At 41.1% G+C, this 21949-nt stretch overlaps 1 protein-coding gene across 3 annotated transcripts in view; it reads right to left on the reverse strand.

Moving 5' to 3' along the window:
• The window catches only part of FER1L6 (fer-1 like family member 6), a 73870-nt gene extending 53009 nt beyond the window's left edge, over nucleotides 1–20861 (reverse strand). The window contains exons 1-2 of one of the 3 annotated variants that reach the window (XR_014943297.1): nucleotides 10334–10531; nucleotides 3053–3135 (exon numbers count right to left, since the gene is read on the reverse strand). Coding sequence is in view for 2 of the 3 variants with exons in the window: in XM_015856287.3 (XP_015711773.2) it covers nucleotides 3053–3135; nucleotides 10334–10368 (118 nt within the window). In the remaining variant the exon portion in view is untranslated. Of the gene's footprint in view, nucleotides 1–3052; nucleotides 3136–10333; nucleotides 10532–20466 lie in introns of those variants that run through there. The other 2 variants (XM_015856288.3, XM_015856287.3) reach the window with 2 other exon arrangements.
• Between the last annotated feature and the right edge of the window lie 1088 nt (nucleotides 20862–21949).

Below are 21949 nucleotides of genomic sequence, written 5' to 3' on the forward strand. Positions count from 1 at the left end.
GCCAGCATCTTTGCTCCTTGCTGAATGTGTTTGTGTTCATCACCTGCCTTGGGAGGGGACCTATTCATTTTAGGTGAAATTTTAGATACTGGTTGCCTGTCATTGGTTCTAATATACACATATAAGCGAGAAATGTTCAGTGACGCTGGACTTCAATTATTTCTGGTCTAGAAGCTGCCAAATGGTGCCCACAAAAGTCAAACTGACTTGCTCATTAATACTTAAAGGCTTAGACAACCTTGTGGAGACATCCTTGCATCCAGTGAAAGGAAATACATCCAAATGCATCTTCTGCAAGTGTTCTGTGGCACTGTATCCCAACTATAAAATTATATAGGGATTGCCCAAAGAAGCTGTGGATACTCCATCCCTGGAGGCATTTGAGGCCAGGCTGTATGAAGCCCTGGGCAGCCTGATCTGGGGGGTGGCAGTGGGTTGGAATTGGATGATTTCTGAGGTACTTTCCAACTGAATCTGTGATTCTGTGATTCTGAAGCAATTATTTGATTCTATAAAGGGTTTTAATAGCGCTTCCACATCCCTTTGCAAAGGCATGGTGATTTGAGTAGTACTTAGAAACTGCTAATGGTAGCAAAGGACCATCCACCATACAGTAAAACCCACTTGGATTTCTAATTAGAGCATTTATCAGGTGTGAATGTGGTCCTTCTGCAGCTGAATTCCACAAGCCCCTGCTCCCAGCAAACCAACAGACAGGTACAGAGACAGGACTTTTGCTTGTGCTGGAAGGTGATCAGACATGAGCCAGCTCCAGCCTGAGTGCCCTAGTGCCCTGTTATGCAGCTCTGTGCTTGAGCTGACATTCCCAAACTCTTGATGGAGCAATCTCATGTACTATGTATGTTCTCTGCCTGCCCTCATGGCTCTTGTTCATTCTACCCGGAACAGAGAGAGTAAGTTGTCTCTGTATCCATGTAAACATGACTTGATGTACAGCCCTTGAGTGAAAGGTGTCTGTCTACAGTTTTGCATCTGAAGTACCAAGTCCCCTTGACTACTCCCCAAATCCTATTTACTCTAGAGCATGCTGTTTGATTAGGGGCTTGTAGTACTCTGTGTTGTTTGCTTTGTAGGCTAAAGCAGAAAATATTTCCCTCCACCCCACAGCTGGGAACAGGCGTGTGTCACTGTGACGTCCTGCCTGGGCCACTCTCTGCAAGGTCCGTGTTCCTGTCGAGATGTAAGCTCTTCACAACACTTATTTTACTTTTGTCATGGTTTTGTAATTTTGTAATTTTGCTATCAGTATTCCACATCATAACATCATGTAAAGTATGGATACTTCTATTGAATGTGCAGTCCACAGAAGAAGACTACATATCCCAGAGAACAACAGGGGTAACAATAAGTCACGGGACCAGGACTCTATATAATCTTGTTTCCAGGCTGGAGGGCCCTCCTTCTTCTCTCAAACTTCTCGGAGAGTGGGAAGCGTTCCAGCCGTGTCGCCTAGAGTTCACAGTAGGCCTCTCGGTTTTCGGAGACTCTCTCTCTCTGTTTCGTTTGATTTGTTAGCCTCAATTATATTATATTGTGTTATCTTGTATTTCGATATCATATTTAGTAAAATAAGTTTTTCCTCCTTAGATTGTTGCTGTTTTATCCCACTCCCCTTTTCCCCCTCCTCTCCGGGCCCCGGGGGGGGGGGGCCCACGGGGTGGCTTCCCCTGTCACGGGCATAGGTAAATCTAGGTAACCCGTGACAACTTTACAGTTCCATTCTCTTGACATTTTAGTATCTGAATCAATATCCTTTTTTACTCAGTAACTATACATATGTTGCACATAACTGATCAGCAAATGGTTTAAGGAATCACCACACTAGGTGATTCCTAAGGCCAAATCTCCATTTAACATACGAGAGAGATGATAATATCTGCATCTTTGCTAGTTCCAACTCTTCCACAAAACAGTAATGATATATATGAAGAAGCAGCATAAGGACCCCAATCCATCCAAGGTCTCAAAGACAAAATTATTTGAAATAAGCAATTACACAGACACAAATGCTTACATGGTAAACTAAAGCAAGTTACCATGTAGTTTATCTGGTAGAGCACATCATATTTGATAGAGCATAAGGTAAATAAACTCTAACATCACTGTCATTACTAAGAAGTTTAATGGTGTTTGGTTTCTCTTATCCAGAAGCAGAGTTTTGTTGCTGTAAGGATCAGAAGAGAATATTTTTGTTTAAAGTAGTGCCCTTTAGCTAAATAGTGTTTATGACACAAAGCAACTGTTCCTGTTTCTGCCCAACAGTGAGTCAAGACACACATGGCTGGTTTATGGCAGCACGATAATTCACAGGCTACACTAAACACTAAGTAGTCCACGTTTTAAACGTCATTAAATCTGAGGTATGAAACTGTAACATAACACCACAGAAAGCAAAGAATTTGTTGTGGCTGAAATGTGAGTTTTCTTGGAGGTGAAGGGGAAGACTACAGGGAGAGGAGAAAATGACAGTGGTAGGAATGCTGGAGAGCATCTCCTAAGTTTGGAAAACAGTGATGTGCTAAAGGGTAAGAAATAAAACACTCTGCATGTATTATGGACACAGTTAGATCTGCTAAAGATAAAAAACAAAAGTAAAAACAGAGGAAGGAAGCAAATGAAAACCACTCCACCATATACTTAAGAGGAAAATCATTTTATCTATCCAGCCTATCCAGTCACCATTCTGCAGGTGCCTAGAAGAAGCAGATCTTCAGGAAGAATTGTGGAATGATGTTTCCACCTCTAAAACAGAAAAAAACTGTTAAAATCCTGCCATCTGCCTATTTTTGTTTTTTTCTATCAGATATAGTAGTTCAAACTTGCAGGATCCAAAGGTGGATTTAACAAAATACTGAATGCAAAAAGAGTAATCTCTCTGTTTACCTAAGAGTGATAAAGAATTTACTGCCCATTTTATCAACACCAAGGCAGCAACTGTAAAACACAATCCAAATGAGTTCACATGAAATGAGGTATAACACGACCCCCAACCTGCTCTCGCCAGTTGCAGTATTGATTTATGAGGCCTTACCCAGCGCATCTTTGTTTGCAATAGTCAGCCCCTTCTCGCCTTTTTTCTTCTTCTTCAGCTTCATGCCACCAAACAGCCCCTTTCTGAAAAATTAAAGAAAAGCAATCATTGTAACAGCTTCCAGCCTTTTTCCGTGCTGGACTCTGATTTAATTCAAAGACCTGCTGAGAGGGCATTTTGATTTCCAAGCGATGTCATTATATTCTGATTTGCCTTTTATTGAAAGCAAACAAGAGAACGCTCCAGTTTCATGCTTCATCTAACTTAGTTTATTTTTAAAATTTGGCAGGATATGGGCAAGCAAGCTGGCAGAGAGCCGGAGCTTCTTTTCAAACCAAGACAGCAGGAAGAGGCAAAGAAAGGAAGTTCAAGTTTCCAGTTCTACTGACCTGCCCACACATAATCTTCACTCATGTGGCAACACTAGAAACAAAAATGTCCTACAGATCTTAGGTTCCAGTTGAAAAGCAGTTTTCCAGTAAATTAAGATAAACATAAAAGCATTTGTTTAAACCTCCTTAGTGTGGATGTGCACAGCACGGGTGGCATATTCACAACAGCTTTTGCCTTTTATTTTATTAGTTCTCATTCCCCCCAGCATCAAAGCTACAAGAAGAGTTGGACAAGAGCTCCTCCTCAAGCTGTTTTTTGGGGACAGTTCAGCCTAGCACCAACCCCAGCTACCACTGCATGTGGCTTTTCTGCCTCCCACTCCTCTCCACACAGAATTAGGGAACTGACACAGCTTAAAACTAAGCTTTAGACAGATCATTTCTACAATATTGGTTACAGTGGCTTTGCCTTCATTAAGGACCTCTTATTTCTTGCATTCATTCTATTTTACCTATTTTATCATTTATTATGATTCCATGATTCTTATTCCATCCATAGTCCATTCCAAGGAATCCTTGGTGGTCAGATACATAATCCCATTGAATCCCCTTTGTCTGCACTGATGCAGGAGCACTGGCCGTGCTACAGGGCATTGAGGCTGTTCTGTCATCTTGCAGGCAAAGAATAAAGAATGACTACAAGACTATTAAATTTAACAACTTCTATTTCCAACCTGACCTACTGCTCCAACTTCTGATTCTCCATACCCTAGAACCAAGGTAGGCATTCACATACTGCAGAGAAAAGACACGGGGAGAAGATCATAGTTTCACAGAATGGCTTGGGTTGGAAGGGACTTGAAAGATCATCTACTTCCAACCCCCCAGATCATCAGGCTCCAACAGAAGATGGGACTTCTCCCCACTGTCCTTGAGGAGAGATTAGCACAAAATCTGTCCTCAGGAACATGGAGGACAAACAATATTTTTGCGCTAAAACCGTGCCCAGATTTCTCCTTTTAACCCAAACTTTCAAGCAGTGGGTTGGACATAGTTGCTGTTCTGCATTTGGTTCCCTGAGAGACTGAAGTGAGGAAATTTAACACAGCTGTCCTAACACTTTGGGAAAGGACTGGTTGTTTTTTATTGATCTTGTGGTTTTCTTATCTTTTCTTCCTTTAAGGAAGAGGATACTTGTAAGCTGCATGATTCAGTGTTTGAGAGGACGCTGGGGAGCAGCAATCAAACCTCTGAGCACTGGAGTGTATCGTTTCATTTTTCTGGTTTTTTAGAGGTTTAAACTAGTGTTTAATAATGACCCTTACAGTCTGCATGCATCACCTCCTGATGCCAATTAAGGTTTGGCAAAACAGTTACAGCGATATAGGAGCCATACACAAGAGTTCCTCTTTAATGATAAACTGAACAGTGCTTGGGATAGGAGTGGGAATAATGGACGCTGCACTTCGTGAGCCTGAACTAAGACCAAAAATAAGATGGGGAGAGTGGGGGGTGGGGAGAGAAGGGAGAAAAATAATAGAACCAGAACAGATTTGTGAAGCTATTTTCATTAGATAAACTCCATAGACAGATTTAAATTAATCATACCACTCTAACATATAATCAGAAATCCAGAGTCATTGCAAATGATTCACTTGGCTTTACTTCATGGTGAAAATGTAAATCACACTGTTGCAGATCTCCTCTGCCCACTCTCAGCTCTGCTCAGTTTTCATATTCTATGTACTTAGAGTGAAATAAATGGTTCTGTTTGCAGGCATTGTGAAAAGTTTCAAAAAACACGTATCAGCACAGCTGAAACATTTCATCTTGAAATGCTGAAATTACATGCTTTTGTACTTTGAAAATATAGTTCTCTACATATCATTTTTAAAGCTGAAGCATTCACTGAAACCCACACGAATTTGTGAGCAGTGGTGGCTATCAACCCACCTAGAATTCCCCCTGTTCTTTATCATTTTCCCAATTACTGGCAACATTAGTTCAAGAAGAGGTCTCCATGGGCATGATTTCATACTAGTTTTTCCAAGGAAACAAATATGCCTCATATTTCAGAGGGAGAAACAATCTATACCGCTCGAGAATTTTCTGCTAGTAACACCAGTGGTGAGAGTGAAAACAAAGCATTTATTACAGTGGCAACATTTTATTTCCCTATCATCAAAGGATTTGTTTGCCTAAATTGCTGCATAAATAAAAACAGGTTTCCTGGGAGAAAGAACAGTCCAGCTTGCTCAGACAAACCAGCACCCACGAACTGGGCAAATCTGATGCCAATTAGTGCTCAAACACCTTAAGTCACCTGCAAACTCTACTTGCATTTAATTGTGAAGAAAAAGCTACAGCAAACCAGAATGGGGAACTGATAATATTTAAAAGCCACACTGAGAAACAGATATCATGGAAAAGTTTCTCCAGTGCTCTGCAGAGGATCTCCTGGCTGTCAGTAAGGAACAAATATGGCACTGTGAGAATCTGGTGAGCTGGGAAGGATTGAGGGTGCAGATTACTTGGGGTGCAGAAAAAGTCTTTCATCTGTTTTGGCTTCTGGTGAGGCTGAAGGCTGTGCTGACAGACTGCACTGAAGGCTCAGACCCCATATATTATACAGTGCGTTAAGGCAGAGAAGGATTTTGTTCCTGGAGCCAACAAGATTTAAGATGCAGTAGAACAAATTCATTTCCAAAGAGGAGGTAGGGAAATTAGTTTCTACAGGTTACAGATACACTTACCTTGGAATTTTCCTATTATAATTACCTTAAAGAGAAGCAGTTAGAAATTTGCCATCTCAGCTAATTGAGAGCATTGCTTATTACAAAGAAAATAGAATCTATCAGCCCTGTCTGCATGGGGATCATGACAAATCTGGAGTAAGGATAGCCTTTTTTCTTCTGCATACGTCCAGTGACAACAGGAGTCCTACTTTGACCACAATTAATTGAAGTTTCCATGGCATAAGTAGTAAGAGTGGTTCACCAACCGCTCAATAGCATTTGATTATAGCGAGAATATGTTCCATTTATAAGAGTTCATTTCCCTCTACCACAGGTCCATTGGGGTTCTGACTTCATTATCATTCTTCTTTAAAGACTCACAAATTGTATTCCCCTCTCATCAAGATTTACCCATTACAGCTTCCAGCTTTGGAGCTTTTCAGTTTTACAAAAAAATGCTTTGATGCCCCTTCTTTTTCATTGAAGCCGTGCTGTTATCACAGAGGCTTCATGATCACATTGTGCACCGCATAATGTTCTCTCAGATATCCCATAATTGCTATTTGCAACATAATTTAAGGGAAAGATGGCAGAAAAGAACACTTCAGACTTGTCAGCATAAGAGTACAAGTGACCTTCCCATGCACTCTATTTCCTTTGATTTTTTCTACAATAAACTTACTATAAAATTATGAAACGTAGTTTCATCTTCCAGTAAAACACTTCCAGAAATCCATGTGCTTAGAACTGACATTGAAGACAATCCCTTCTTCCTGTATGGATGGTCACACATAATCCATTCAGTCTTCACTTCCAGACATGGATAGTAGACTTCATCCCCAAAAGATACTGGAGAGACTCATCTCACCCAAGTTGGGTGATGACTTCTGACATTCCAAGTGTTTTCACCATCACTGGAGACACTTCCAGGTTACGTGACCCACTCCCCATGGGATGAAGGAAATCACTTTTTTCCTCTGCTGGTCAAGGCCAATTTTTGCAGCCCTCAGCCTTGGAATGGCTTTCCGTAGTGCTGACACATGAACTGTGCTCCCGGTTGGCACAGAGGAACAGAGCCAAGGAGGTGGATGTTGGGAACCCTTGGAAACACTGAGGGCAGGCGCAGAGATAAACCCAATTTTATCTATCTGTAAATTCTCCAGAGCCTGTCTAGAAGTCCACGCAAGGACACAGTGAATGAGCTGCCAGCACACTCCTAGCAGCAGACAATCCTAGCTGGGACAGCTGCCTTTGTTCCCTTGAGGCCCATTCATTCCTCTCTGGAAGAAGCAGCCTCAGCAAACCTTTCAGCACCAGCAAAACAGTCAGTTCAGAGATGATCAAAGGCTTGTGTGGCTCAGATCTGATCTCACTCCAGTGCCTGATCTGAGTGTTAGAAACCAAAGAACAGCCTTCAGCCTTTTCACAGATCAACATACAGCTTGTTAGGTAGGTCTGCATCTTTGTATCTTATTGTTTGTGTATTGCCTATTGTTAGCTTCTATATTTTGCAGCTTCTTAAAATTCTGCCTCTTGCAACAAAACTCAGTTCTCCAAATAATTCTGCAGTAGATCAAACGATATTGCATTAGGGGAATAATCATTCCTACACAATTAATCCCTATTTTACTCAAATAATTCTCTAGGTTATAAAAAATATTTTCTCACTCCTTTTTAAATGCAAAAACAAAAGAAAAACTCTTGGCCCATTTTCTCACTTCCAGAACAGGTACAAGTCAAAGGAAATTGAAAGGAAAAGTAAATGTTGTCCTCATTTAAGCCACTCATTTCAAAGTTCAAAATATAATTACAGAATAAAGGTGGGCATTCAGATTAAGCAGTCTAATCTATCTAAAACTTTAATGCAGTTTATTATACAACAATTTTTATTAAGCTAGTATCTAATTTCTGATAATAAATTCAGTCTCAGGGAAGAAATTGATTGAATTGCATTTAACTGTCACAGAGAAATTAATAAAATATCATCTATATAATCAGACAAAGCAAGAAACACCTCATTGAGCAGTTAATGGTGTATTCATGTCACGCTTTCTCTTCTCAGGATCATAGAAAGTTAAGCAATGACATTGGCTGTTTGTTTAATTTATCTCTTTTGCCATGGCAGGATTGTATCACACAACATATTGTCAGATACTTTACACTGATACAGTAATGAGACTCTCTTTCTCCCCAGATCAATTATTTCTGTTGCTGTTCTTTCACAGCCCATAGCCCTGGGCTTTTAACTTGCTGTCAGTCCTCCTTATTTCACATCTGACGGGTTCATGGATTTGAAACTGAAAACCTTCAAGTTCTCAAGACTGTGAATCCACAATCCTACCTGACGAGCTGCTATTTAAAGACAAGTCTTGGTATACACACTGCTATCAGATCCTAAACTCCTTTTATTTTTCCCATCTATCTGATACTGAGGAATTATATATATTGCCTGAACTATTAATTTATCATTAGCAGTGCAAAAACAAAACTGCAAGGTGACAATTGTGTGGTCCGTGTTAGTTATACACTAAATCTTACACACCATAATAAGCTCTAAATTAGCCATTACTACTCAGGGAAGAAATTGTGCTATCTCTGTCAATAATTCCATATTAAACTTCAGTTTGGTGCACTGCAACAGTCAGAAGGGGAAATCAGCTATTAAGAACTGTAAAAAATGAGCTTAAAATATGATAGAGAGTGTTGTATGCCAGTAAACTATTGTATTTTGACTACTGCTTGCTGTTTTGAATAGATCCTCTCAAAAATGACTCAAAACTCAGAAATGTTCAGAAAACACAGCAGAGTGGCAATGGCTCCTGGAAGAGTTTATTCAACCAGGAAAAGGGATGACAACCTGTACTTCAAGGCGGTATACTGAGGTAAAAAAACAAGCAGTGGGGCACTGACCACAGAGGTGGCATTAGGCTCCACAGAGGTGGTCATGGAGTCATCATTGATGGTCTCTGACATGAGCAGCTCAGAGTGCAGCATCAGTCAGGAAAGCAAGTGTCATGCTGGGTATCATCATGATGGACTTCAGGAACAAGTGCCATTTTGACTCTAAAGCATTTGTGATTCCACGTGATATCATAAACAAGGATCTGAATCAGATGGAAGTCATGCTAGATTTGAATTGTGAGGTTCATTACTGCACTCCTGTCAAATAAGCTTCTGCCAGCCCTATACTCAATCAGGTGTAAAGGCTGATAGTGTAAAAATCATGCATTCTTTGAGCACATCTGACCAGGAAAGCAAGATTATCCCAACTAGTGCTGCCTCCAATGACCAATGTGCTCTTGGTTAGGTTCTTGAATCTGCTGTACCATTGTACAACCTAATCACAGATGAAGGGGTGTGTCAAAAAGACTCCCTGACTCTATGCAACTGCTGAAGACAGGATCATTTGCTTATACCAGCCTGACAGACTCATTTGCCAAGTATTTTCTCTCTTTCCCTCTTGGGAAATGAAACTGATGTGAAGGAGACTTAAAATTTGACCTGGTTGCTCTCATGTACTCATGTGTGTTAATTAAAGTGTATTTCCTTAGACAGTGTTATACCCAGAATATCTGAAAGATGGCGTGGAGGGGGAAGTACTGGGCATATTCAAACACACTCTGGACAAATACAAGTCAGATTTTTGAACTGCACATCACAACTCAGGCCCTCTGTCAGTGCCATTTGCTTGGGCATATAAAGCTCTGGCCCTTGCAAATCCTGCAGGAAAGAAATTACTTTCTACTGACACATTCAGCTTTCTAGTACATGAAAAGAAGCGTGCATCCTGAACAAATGCAAACTAGAGGTCATACTCAGTAGCCTTTCTCATGTCAGTGCACAAGAGATGGGTAGCAGATCTCCTAAACAAACCATATACTTCCAAAATAATGAATGCAGTTGTTACATCCAGGGGCAAGGTGTTCATTCACCTTGTTCTTGCACTGATTAGAGTTCATTCTCCTCACCATGGGCAGCCTGAGACATCACCTGCCTGGCTGAGCAAATGTACCCTGACCTCATGCACGTAGAAGTGATGAAAGAAAGCACAAGACAGTATGGAATATACGAAGAGAGGCAATAATAATCACTTTTGGCATGAGCAGATAAACATGAAGAAGAGGATTTGTGTATTTTCCTTCTGGAAGAATACTTCAAAAGCAACCAGCTGAATTAAAACCAACTTTTCCGTTCCCCCAGAGTGTCAAACATACCTGTGAGCCTGAGGTACCACCACTGTGGGCTCCATCCTGCTTTTTTAAACTTCCAACTGTTGCCTCTTAAATTGTGAACAGGCTCTCCAAGCGTATATAAGTATCTAAGACTCATCTACATTGTGCCTGGTCACTCCAGTTGGTAAACACTGAACCGGAACAAAGACTTTTCCTTATGCAAACATTAACTCTTGCTCTGGGGAGATCTGCAGGAGAAGCCAGCAAGCCACACACTGTTCTCCTCCAACAGCTCTGAGCTAGAAGAACATCAGCCTTTTTGCCTCACCAAGAGACCTTAGAAGGGGCTGGCTTCCAGGCTGAGCTATCGCTCTCTGGAACATTACTCTCGTTTCAACTTTCTATGTATTTATACACTGCTGTAATTAAATAAGAACTTCATTTTTGTATTTATACTTTGCTGTAATTAAATAAGAACTTCATTTTCTCCATTTTCTTACTCTTTCCACCTGTGATTTTCCTGACTTTTTATTTCGGCCCAACATAAAGGGCTCTGGATTGTGTCTCCCTGTTCTTCTCCCCCCACCTCCCCAGTTAATAATACATTCCAATTTTCGTTACTAACTTTAACAAATTACTCACATTTCCTTCCTCCAATCCTGTATATACAACTGCTTCCTTGACACTGCACTTGACCATGTTCCAGTCCTTACAGAGAATAGGCTAAAGATGCACAAGACCTGTTTTGTTCTGCAGTTCCCTAGGAGGAAAAATACTTCCTAAATTATCTGTCTCACGCAATCCTGCATCTCTAAAAAGCACACACAAAATCCTTTTTTTTTCTCCAGTGGAGCAGAAAATGATTTTTTTTAGTTATTATTTTTTATTCTTCCTTCTGAAGATTGGGTTTAGCTTCAGGTTCTCACTCCATATTTTATTGCTGTATTTTTCTTGATTCCTTTTCTCCCATTCTCTCATATTCTTTCTTTCTGTTTCTACACCAAACAAGCCAATATAAAAAATACTAATGATAACAGAAATCACCAGCAGCACAGGTCTTAAACTGGGGTGATGATGTTCTCTACCCTGGTTGGCTGCTGTTGCTTTAACTATCTAATTCCCCTAAAGGCTTAGTAACATCTTCAACAACAACAACAAAAAGGCAAAACCTGTACTAAATAAGGGTATGAGAGCATGTTTGGTAGCTCATCTAGTCCAGACAAACTTTTCATTGCTTAATTTCCAGCAACATTTCCCTTGCATGGCTGAATTCAGTAATGATTTGGTACCAATAGATATTATCTATTCTTCTTCTTTTTTTTTTTTTTTTTTTTTTTTTTTTTTTTTTTTTTTAAATCTGCAGGGGACCTTAAAACTCATCTAGTTCTATTCCTTGTGCCATGGGCAGGAAAACATTCCACTAGGCCAGGCTGTCCATAGCCCCAACCAGTCTGGCCTTGAACAGCACTGGGAATGGGACATCCACAGCTTCTCTGGGCAGCCTATGCCAGTGCCTCAACACTAGAGTTTCTTCCGAATGCCCCATCTAAATCTCCCTTCTTTTACAGTAAAACTGTTACCCTTTTCCTACCACAACACTCCCCAAAAATGTCTCCTATTGCTATGCTTCCAGCTGCATCGCCTGCTCATGCTTCCCAAAGTTTACATTTCAAGGCTACTGTGCAACCAAAAGGGCAGAAGCAGACTCCATACACGTCTAGACATGCAATGAAATAAATCTGTGTTTTCAGTGTACCTGTTACAATAGCGAGTTCTCTCCTAGGAGCTACGCTTTTACTATTGATCACTAAAAAATGATGGTTGCTATCCAGAAGGTAAATGCTGAATTATTGCAATCACTCTGTGATGTTTCCTTCCTGCATGATTGCTGTGCAGGTAATTCTTCACTCCTCACACTTTGTCTGTCTTCACTAGTGAAACTAAAGCATCTTCAGAGCTGTGTCTGTGCAGATGTCCTGTCCCAGACACATAGAGTCCTGGCCCCTACCTGTTATATCAAGAGCAGTGAAAAATATCACTAGAATTTACTCTGTGTCCTATCAGTGTCTGCCCGTGTAAAAAGAGCTGGCACTCTTCAGCTTGGATAAGAGAAGGCTCCAAGGGGACCTCATAGCGGCTTTCCAGTACCTAGGGGGCCTATAGGAAAGCTGGGGAAGGGCTTTTTATATGGGCATCTAGTGACAGGATGAGGGGAAATGGTTTTGACCTGGAAGAGAGTAGATTTAGAGAAGATATCAGGAAGAAATTCTGCATTTGACACATCCAAGATGTGTTGAGAGGTTGGTGAGACACTGGAACAGGTTGCCCAGTGAGGCTGTGGATGCTCCCTTCCTGGAAGCATTCAAGGCCAGGCTGGATGGGGCTTTGAGCAACCTGGTCTAGAGGGAGGTGTGCCTGCCTATAGCAGGGGGTTGGAGCTAGTTGATCTTAATGGTTCCTTCCAGCCCATACTATTCTATGATTCTATGAAAAGTCATTGCACCACGAGGCCCTGACCTGCTCTATGTCATGAGGCAAGCTGATTGCCACTACAGTGAGCTACAGAAAACACTGTAAGTTTAAGTCTTTTTTTAAAATTTATTTACCGAATGTGAGACTGAACAGAAAACTCCCTTTTATTTACAAAGGAGGTGTTACTCTGAGATGCTTGATAAACCAAGGTGGGGGCTTGGACTGTAAAGAAATAGAAAGCTTACATAAGGGTAGCTTTATAATAGTCATTATGTTAAAAAGAGTGACTCAGCCCCTCTTCTCACAAATAAGCAGCACAATCCTGAGCTAAGTCAGGCTTCCAGATAAAGGGAAGGAGTAAGAAGAAAGTCAAGATGGAAGTGCAGCCTGCTTCTAGCCTTACTCCTGCCACATCCATAAAGTTACGTAGCACTGGGTAGTCTGTTCAATCAATGAACGTAAAATATTTGTCACTTGGAAAGAGGATCAGGACTCTACAGCAATGTTTGAGTAGTGTTGTGATCTGAACTGCAGTATTTATAGCAATGGGTTGGTGCATCAAAAGAAAGGCTCCCTTGAACAGTGTGGCTGCTTGCAACTACTGGAGGAGCTCAGCAATCAGAAAGCTCTATTTTTAGTTTCTCTAATGAGTACAGAACATTGCCCTCAGCTGCCTTTGAAACTCAGAGGGACCCAGCACCTTTTGCTTTGTCTGACCTGGACAGAGCCACGAGAACCTAAACTTGTACAAAGATGCCAAATGCAGGAAGCTATAAATAGGAGTTGACTCCTTATGTGGCATGACAAACAGCCAGAACCATAAATCATCTGATGCTATGGAGTCCTCAATGTGCCGGGGGGAAAAAATGTAATTTGAGAGAAAGCAAGACTTTGTTAGAAAAATCAAGGAGTTCAAATAGGCCCCTTGCTCAGCAGGTATAAATTGGCACAGTTATCTCAGTGACTGAGTGGCCTCAAAAATGAGATTGTTGTAATTTTTGAGGAAGGAACTTCAGACAGACATGCAGCTAATGATCCACTTGATAGCAAGTAAAGAGGTTTGATGGAGCCCAGTAGAAAAAGCAGCATTTGACTTTTATAAGTGGTGCTCCAGAGCTGATCACTGGTGGAGAGAAGTGTAGATATAGAAGCATCTATACAAGACGAGAGCAGGAGCACTGAACCCATGCTTATGTGGGTTCAGTGGATGTGGTGCAATCTTCTTGCACTTACTCTTAGTAATTTTAGTTTTAGGAGGAACATAGTGAAGTGCAGAGGGGTGCTCAGGAGATCTGAGCTGTGATCCCAGCCACACCACACAGCAGGCAGCAGTTACCACATCCCTGCCCCCTGCTTTCCTTCCCACCTACCAGTTTGTGCAGCACTGTGGTCACACTGCACAGTGCAGCTCAGAGCCCCTGCTCTCAGCATTCAGGCCTGTGTTTTGCAACTCAGCTGCACATCATACTCTTCCCCTAGGGACTTGTTATTTTACAGTACTCCAAACATACTTAATCTTCAACTTTCCAAAGGCTGTTAGCAAGATTTGTCAGCAAATTAGTGTGGAGCTGAAAGGAAGAGGAATAATAAGTCCCATCTGGGTGGTTTTAGCACATTGTATGATGTAAGGTTTGAATGTGGCTGTAGGATCAGCCTCACATTAGAAATCAGTTTCTTGTCAAGTCGGGGACTAAACCACAAGTGATTTAACTCCTCTCCCTCCCTTACCTATGCAGACATTCTGGGTTGTTGAAGGCTGCCTGGAACCTGGATACAAAACATCTGTAGGGCTTGCTCTACCAAACCCTGCTGGTCTCAAAGGCAGAGCCATGATTACTCCCATAACGGGGAACCCTTGCTCTGTTTTCTGCTCAGTACAGTGCCCTGCACACAGCTGTTAGGACACAGTTCGCCCAGAACTGCAACCCACAAACTGCTGGCGGCTTCGTCACTCTTCCATGTAGAAGATGGAAGATGTATTCTGGGAACAGCAGTTAAGCAGTGGCATTTGCAAAGATGCTTCTGTTTTGAAGCACTAGAATAGGTGATTCAGAGAAGCGGTGGAGGTCAAGTCCCTGGAGATGCTCAAGGTCAGGCTAGACAGAGCTCTGAGCACCCTGTCTGAGCTGTAGGTGTCCCTGTTCATTGCAGGAGGGTTGGACCAGATGATTCATGATTCCTTCCAACTCAAACTATTCTATGATTCAATGATTTTATGGGCATGTTGGTAGCACTGGAACATCACCATTAGTTTTTCAGAAGGGAGGCATCAATCCCGAATATATTCTTTTTGGCACAAAACCAGAATATTTGCTGTGGGAAGTGCTTAGCATCGAACTGATTACATAGATGGAAAGATTCTCTTCCAAGTAGCCATGAAGTTTCAACACTGTTCAGAAACTCCTTAATTCTGCCTTTTGTTCTGTCTTGTGGTGCCAACTTTAGCCCTAGAACAAACAAGTAACAGAGCAGAGGAAAAGCCGCTCCCAGACTGAGATGTTAGTAGCAGGTATTGCTCGCGTTTTTTGAAGCAGGATGAATATTCCACTTCTCTTAAAGTGCTAAGAATTCGTTACATTCTGGCTTGGTGGAATTGTGAAGCACTAGATCTTAACAGCTATTCCAGAATAACCTTTTGTTCTGCACTACTTTAAAATAATCTTCAGTATGGTTATCCTTACAACAGATTTATATTTACTGAAGGTCAGAGAGAGGCTGCTGCCTTCAGCCATGCTAGAGATACCAGGTTTAAATGGAGCACTCTAAGAAATGACCATACAGTAATTCTGTCCAGGTTCAGACAGCAGTCACTATGGGTGAGGTGAGATCCACCCTGGATAGCTTGTGCTCTGCTTATCTGTACCTCCTTCCTCCTCTGATTGGGAACTAATCAGAAGAGAGAAAAATCTAATATCATCCTGAGCAATTATCTTTAGAGCATTGCATAAGCCAAAGCAATGTGATCTTCCTAGGGCTCCCTGTAGGCCACGGGGCACCTTGGTCAGTTGCATGAATCCCACTGAAGGTGCTACCCAAGGCAGTAGTGATGATCAGCCCATGTCATGGTGCTTCACGCTAATGATACCAAGCCTCTTTAAACCAGAATGAAAGACAGTTTCCATTGGTATCGCAGCAATTTATCTTCCATTTGCTTGTAAACAGAAAGTTTGCAGATAGTCCACCTTCCGAAAAACTGCCTTTCCATCTCCTGAATCTTCCAGAAAAGAGGATCCAAGGTTTTCCCAGACAAACATCTCCTCTGTTTGCTTCTACCATAGCCAGCACAATGACATCACTCATGGCTGAACTAGATGATCTTAGCATTTTTTCTAACATTAATGATTCTATGATTCATCAGTATCTCTTCTTTATTTCACTGGAGCTAGAAAAAAAAACCTGTTCAAACAAAGGCTATCTAAGATGACTAAAGCACTAGTGCCTCAAATAAACATCTTTATGTCTCAATATTTGCTTCCCATCATCATCCCTGAAGGCACCCAGCCTTCACAAGGTGCAACTCAAAGAAGCTTGCACTTCTGGGCTATGAGTCACCTTCATCAGAAACGAGCATGTTTGTTTGAATCAAGCTCATTTTGTTCCTGTGGCATTTCTCTAGGTGTTTAGAAGCAATCAGACTCCAGCAGTTGCCACCAGCATTGTTTATATCAAAGGTGGAAATGGCTGCTCAAAAATAGCTGCCTACGTAGTCTGGTGAAGTGCCTGTCTCAAAATGAATAGATAAATAAATAAAAAGCCAAAAGAAAACAATGAAAACTGTGGAATTAAGCTCTTTGAAAAGGATCAGGTGTGCAGCTCTTATGTGTCAGCTGCCCAAAGGGATATCTCTCACCACATGGCGTCATGCTCAGCAATAAATGCTGGGGTAAAGGAGGAAGGGGAGACGCTCATAGTTGACTTGGTGCTTGTCTTCCCAAGAAATGGTTACACATGATTAGCCCTGCACTTCTGGAAGTGCTTTAACATCTGCCTGCCAGTGGGAAGCAGCAAATGAACTCCTTGTTTTGCTCTGCTTGCACACATGACACCCATCTTGCACTTTTCTGATTCTCTCCCTAGTCCCGCCTGGAAAGAGTAAGTGAGTACCCATGTAGTGCTGAACTGCTTGGTGGGTTGGGCCACTACATGGCATTATGTGAACTGTTCTCAGGAGGGATCGCCCCCCCCAGCAGTAATAATGCAAGAAGCTTGGATCCTATGTAATACCTGCAATTAAACAGGGTGAATAGTCCCACTCAGCTTCCTTGAATCTTTCTGCTGCTGTGTTATTTCAGGATACATTCCCTCTTATTTGTTTTAAATGTACTCCGCTGTAACAGAGCAGAAATATCTATCTGATAATAACTAGCAGTATTTTCTTCTGAGGATTTCAGAGGACTTTGCAAGGACAAGCATAAATTCATTTATAAAGACAGCAAGATCAAGGAACTGAAAAATTAATGCTCCTACAGAGGTTAGACTGTAAGTTATAGCTATAGTTCCTATCTGCTGGCCCAAAAGGCAGGCTTATCTGGGGCATAATTAAAGCATGTTAACAAAAAACAGTGAGATGTGAAAGCTAATTTTGTCTTTAGAAAGGATTACTGATTTTTGTCACAACTGATGCATTATAGCAAGTCTCTCTTTTATCTCCTTTAATATTCTGCCACTGACAAATCCCCAGTACAAACAACCATCTGCTGGAGTGATGGGAGAGGCAAAGAGACAACACAACAGTGTTTTTGGAGCTGAGGCCATTCTCCAACATCTCTGCCCCTCAGGAAGCTGCCATGCACAGCAGAAATTTTGACCCCTTTGCCTTCAGCAGGGACAGGCCAGAGCTCTGTACCTTTTCACAAAATTATAGAATCATCCAGCTGGAACAACCACTGAGATCATCTAGTTCCTGGGCACCTTGTTCCAATGCCTCATCACTCTTTCTGAGAAGAAAAGATCCAACGTTAACCTCCCCTGGGGCAACTTGAGGCCATCATCTCTCCTTCTATCACTGCTACCTGGGAGAAAAGGGAGACCCCAACCTCGCTATAACCTCCTTTCAAGGAGCTGTAAAGAAGGATCATTTTCAGAATCATGCATCTTTTTCCACCCAGTTATAGAAGGGCAACATTTCTGATGGTGCTGGCTGAAACAGTTTACCTGCTAGCCATTGGTATCATATAAGTGCTTGGAAAAGCCTTGAGCTACAGCTGCAAGAGATACAGCTGATGAGAACAGGGTTCAGACACAAATGAGTTTGTGTGAGAACAGACCATTAACTGCAGGAAACACCAAGAAACTTAGCTTAACCTAAATGTCTGCTATTGCAGGCAAAATTCAATCAAATTTCCTCCTATTTTCTAAGAGTATACAAGTAAAGAATTTCAGCCAGAGGCAGAGTGTGTGTATTCAAGCTCAGGCTGCATGTGCCAATTGGATAAAAGGATGTTTTGATTGCTTTTTTCAAGCTTTTTCATGGCTCCCGTCCGCATAACCAGAAACATCAATTTTTAAGATACACACTGTAACCAGAAAGATTGTATAGTTTAGAAACTGTAATAACATGCCCAAAAAATCCACCTCATGCTGGAGTCAGCCTACAACAATGAGAATCAGAGCCCTAAGGTGCTAAAATCCTCGTTCCAATCCTGATAAATAAACCAACACATCTTAGTCCCAGCAGGTTTTCATTTCATGCCACACACGAAGATTAGATTGCGCTGTTAATGTACAGGTTGACAGAACAAAATCTTCCCTGGTTATACTCGCATTCCTCATCCTCAGTGTCTGTGCAGATGATAATCCATAGTGTACAGACTATGGGGTGGCAAAGAGATAAATTCAAGTGGAAATTAATGTGCTTTTCTTTCCATTGTCAAAGGATTTGGGGTCCCGTTTATAACAAAATAAATAATAAATAATTTTAATAATAAAATTGGTCATTTGCACCTTCATAATTTGCAATGTTTATTCTCAGTGGACCAATTTCTGCTGTGAGGTGTGTGGGTGTAATCCCTCAACCAATTACTTATTTCTCTAGAGCTGTCCCAGAACTGTATTTGCAATAAAATCAGGATCAATATATAGAATGTCAGCTCTAATATTACCCACATTTTTTTACCATCCATCAAAACTGGGATCACTTCCATGGTTCCAAAAGCAGTGCACAAACTGAATGAAATGGCAAATACTACAGTATCCTCAAACTAAAAATCTTGTTATGTCAGACAGAGCAATGTAAGAAATGAACATCTTGTCTTGCAGCAAATAAGCAACTGATATTAATTCTTTTTATTGTATTTACTTCATTGTGCTATTTCACATTTTCCTGTGAACTGTTCAAATTCTCAAGTGTGTTGGCACCACATCCACTGAAATGAAGTATATCGACTCCTTGAAAAACAGTCTGTTATCCATTATAAATTGTTTAGAGCCAGCTTGAAAAAGTCTGATCCTGGACATTTTCTGGTGCACAGCCTAAAGCAACACCCCAGGCATCCAATGAAGAACAAATCTGTTTCATCAGAAGGAATAAAAAAGTTGACACAAATGTTATCAGAGCTAATGCTAGAATTGTTTTATGTATGTTTTCTTGGTCTGTTTCAATGAAGGAAGCCAGCAAGTGAGATAAAACATGTTTTTCTCTTCAAACTCATAATCTTGTGTGGTTGTCCCAAAGCTTATGGTAGGCACAAATTCAAATTTGTCAGTAAGCAAAATTTATTTAACATGAATCATTCATTTACTATACTGAGTTCTCAGGCAATATCTCCAAGCTCTTTGGGCAAGCTTTGATCTCAGTTCCACATCCCTGAGTCCATTGTTACTCTACAAAATCCATGACTGTTCTCCATTCAGTCTGCTACAGCAAGGGCACAAATTTGTTCATTAGTGTTATATTCAGCTCTGTTGCAAAAGAATGTAGAAACAAGAAAATACTTTGACACCCAGAGGTACAAACACTCATGTATTTCCCTCTTCTCTTTCAGAAAAAAAAGCCAGTATTCTTTCCTTGGGACAAATAAGCACTTCACAGTTTAGGCAACCGGATTGGATTCAGGAAACCAAGATTATTATCCAAAAGCTGACCTAAGTACTGAAGGATTTAGGTGTCAAATTTTGCACTCAGATGCATCCTACTGAAATCAAAGAAGTTTTCAGTGGGTAAAATCAAGTATGCACACACCTAGGAAACATGGCCCACTGCTTTTATGTATTATTTACTTGTTCAAGACAGAATTACAAAACTGCAGGGAGAGATATCAGTCATATCAGACCAATTGATGTGGCTACAGAGAGTTCTCTTGCACATTCAAGCCTCAAACCAGAGTACTCCAAATAAATTGTGTTCTTTAACTGGCACTGCAGAGCTGATACACATCAACTGTGAGCCAGGGTGATCCTAAAGATGCCATGCTTCCAAAACACAGTAAACAGGGAAAACAAAACAAAACAGAAAACTAAAGACACAGTAAAATAGGCTTACAAGAGGAGTTTACCTCCTCCCGCTTTCAATTTAGTGAAATTAATGCTCTTTCCTTAAAGATACGCTGTAACAGTTCAAAACTTGTTCACATAAATGAAGCACTCACACAAGCTGCAGATGAAAATTATGAGTATTTAAGCATTTCTGAGCATCATTTTGTCTCCCTCTAGGATGTTTTGCATTTTCACTGTCAATGATAATGAAAAAATAGAAGACACATCACCTGGGCTTTTTTCCCTCCATCTCCTTTGCTTTTCTGTTGTCCAGTGCCAAGCTGGCCTTCAGCAGCTCATCCAGTGTATGCAAGACACCACTCTTCTTCTCTTGGCTACCATAGGGATTCTGCCAGCATTTATGATTAACTCACCCAGATATCCGCAATACTTGGGCGAGGCTGTTTAAACAATTCTATTCACGACTCTCTTCTTATGCTAGATAAGGCTTTCCAAAGTGCTGGGATGTGCAAATGTAGTTAACTGCTTAGCGAATTATTTCAAAACTTGGTGGTTTTGTTTCATGGAGCTTCTTTACAGGGACATTTTTCCTCCTCCTGCCACAAGAAGGTTCTCCCTGCCACCATGGCCGGGCAGGATCAGCTCACATTACAGATGACATTTTGGCTCATAAAAGAGCTCCAGAAATGCAACAGTCTGATGCTCTGGAGTGTTACCATGCCAAAACAGTATGCATTTCCATTTGCAGATTTTTAGGTAGTTCAAGTGTCTGCTGAACTGATAAACTTTCTGCTCCTCCACAAGCATATATTGTCTCCATCCTTGCCAGAACAGATTACTCTCCCCAGTGTGTCTATACCTCAGTGAAAGCAATGGAAGTTTGGCTAGGGTGTTAGAGACTGGTGAAATGGATAGGCTCAAGAAAAAGATCAAGAGGCCAATTCCCTAGGGATTCAGAGTCACCATCCCCTATAAGTCCTGGATGTATTAAAAACAAATTTAATGATGAAGACAATTAAGTGTTAGCAGAAGCTGCTCAGTGAGATTGCACAGTCTCTGTCCTTGAAGGTTTTCAAAGCCTAGTCAAAGTCCTGAGCAACCTGGTCTGAGCTCATGGCCACCCTTACTCTAAGCAGGAAGACTAGACTTGAGATCACCTGAGGTCCTTTCCTAACTCAGTTCTCCTGTGATACTATACTATGATCCTATATTCTGATACTGGTTATGGTGTATGCAGGTGTATCAGGATTCATAGCTTGGGTTCAGAATGAAATCTACTCCCTGTAGTGATGTTGATGTTATTGTGAATACACCAGTCATATATCTTTTCAGTACTACATGTTATTCATCTGCAATGTGGAGATGTATGTAGTTCCTTATTTCACTATGGCATTTGCAAGCATAATATAAAATCTGCAGATGATTCATACAGAAAACAATGTTCTACATTGTCACAGAAATGGAACAAATACAGCATTTCCATTAGGCCCTGGGGAAATCTGAATGGAAACTTTGGAACAAAGTATGGTCATATTTTGCCTTGGTCAGCCTAATGAAGCCAATTGAACATCATTTTGCTGACCAAATACAGAGGGCATAACTAGCTGATCCTTTTACCTCTCACATTAGAAATACACACATGCTTCACTACACTGCAAAGTTCTGTGAAAGTAAATCCATTTCACATATCAAAAAATGCCATTCGTACAACGGTGTAAACAAATGAGCACAGTTAATACAGTTAGCACTCAG

This window comes from Coturnix japonica, chromosome 2 (assembly GCF_054131305.1).
Source record: "Coturnix japonica strain WE chromosome 2, WE-NBRP24, whole genome shotgun sequence".
NCBI lineage: Eukaryota > Metazoa > Chordata > Aves > Galliformes > Phasianidae > Coturnix > Coturnix japonica.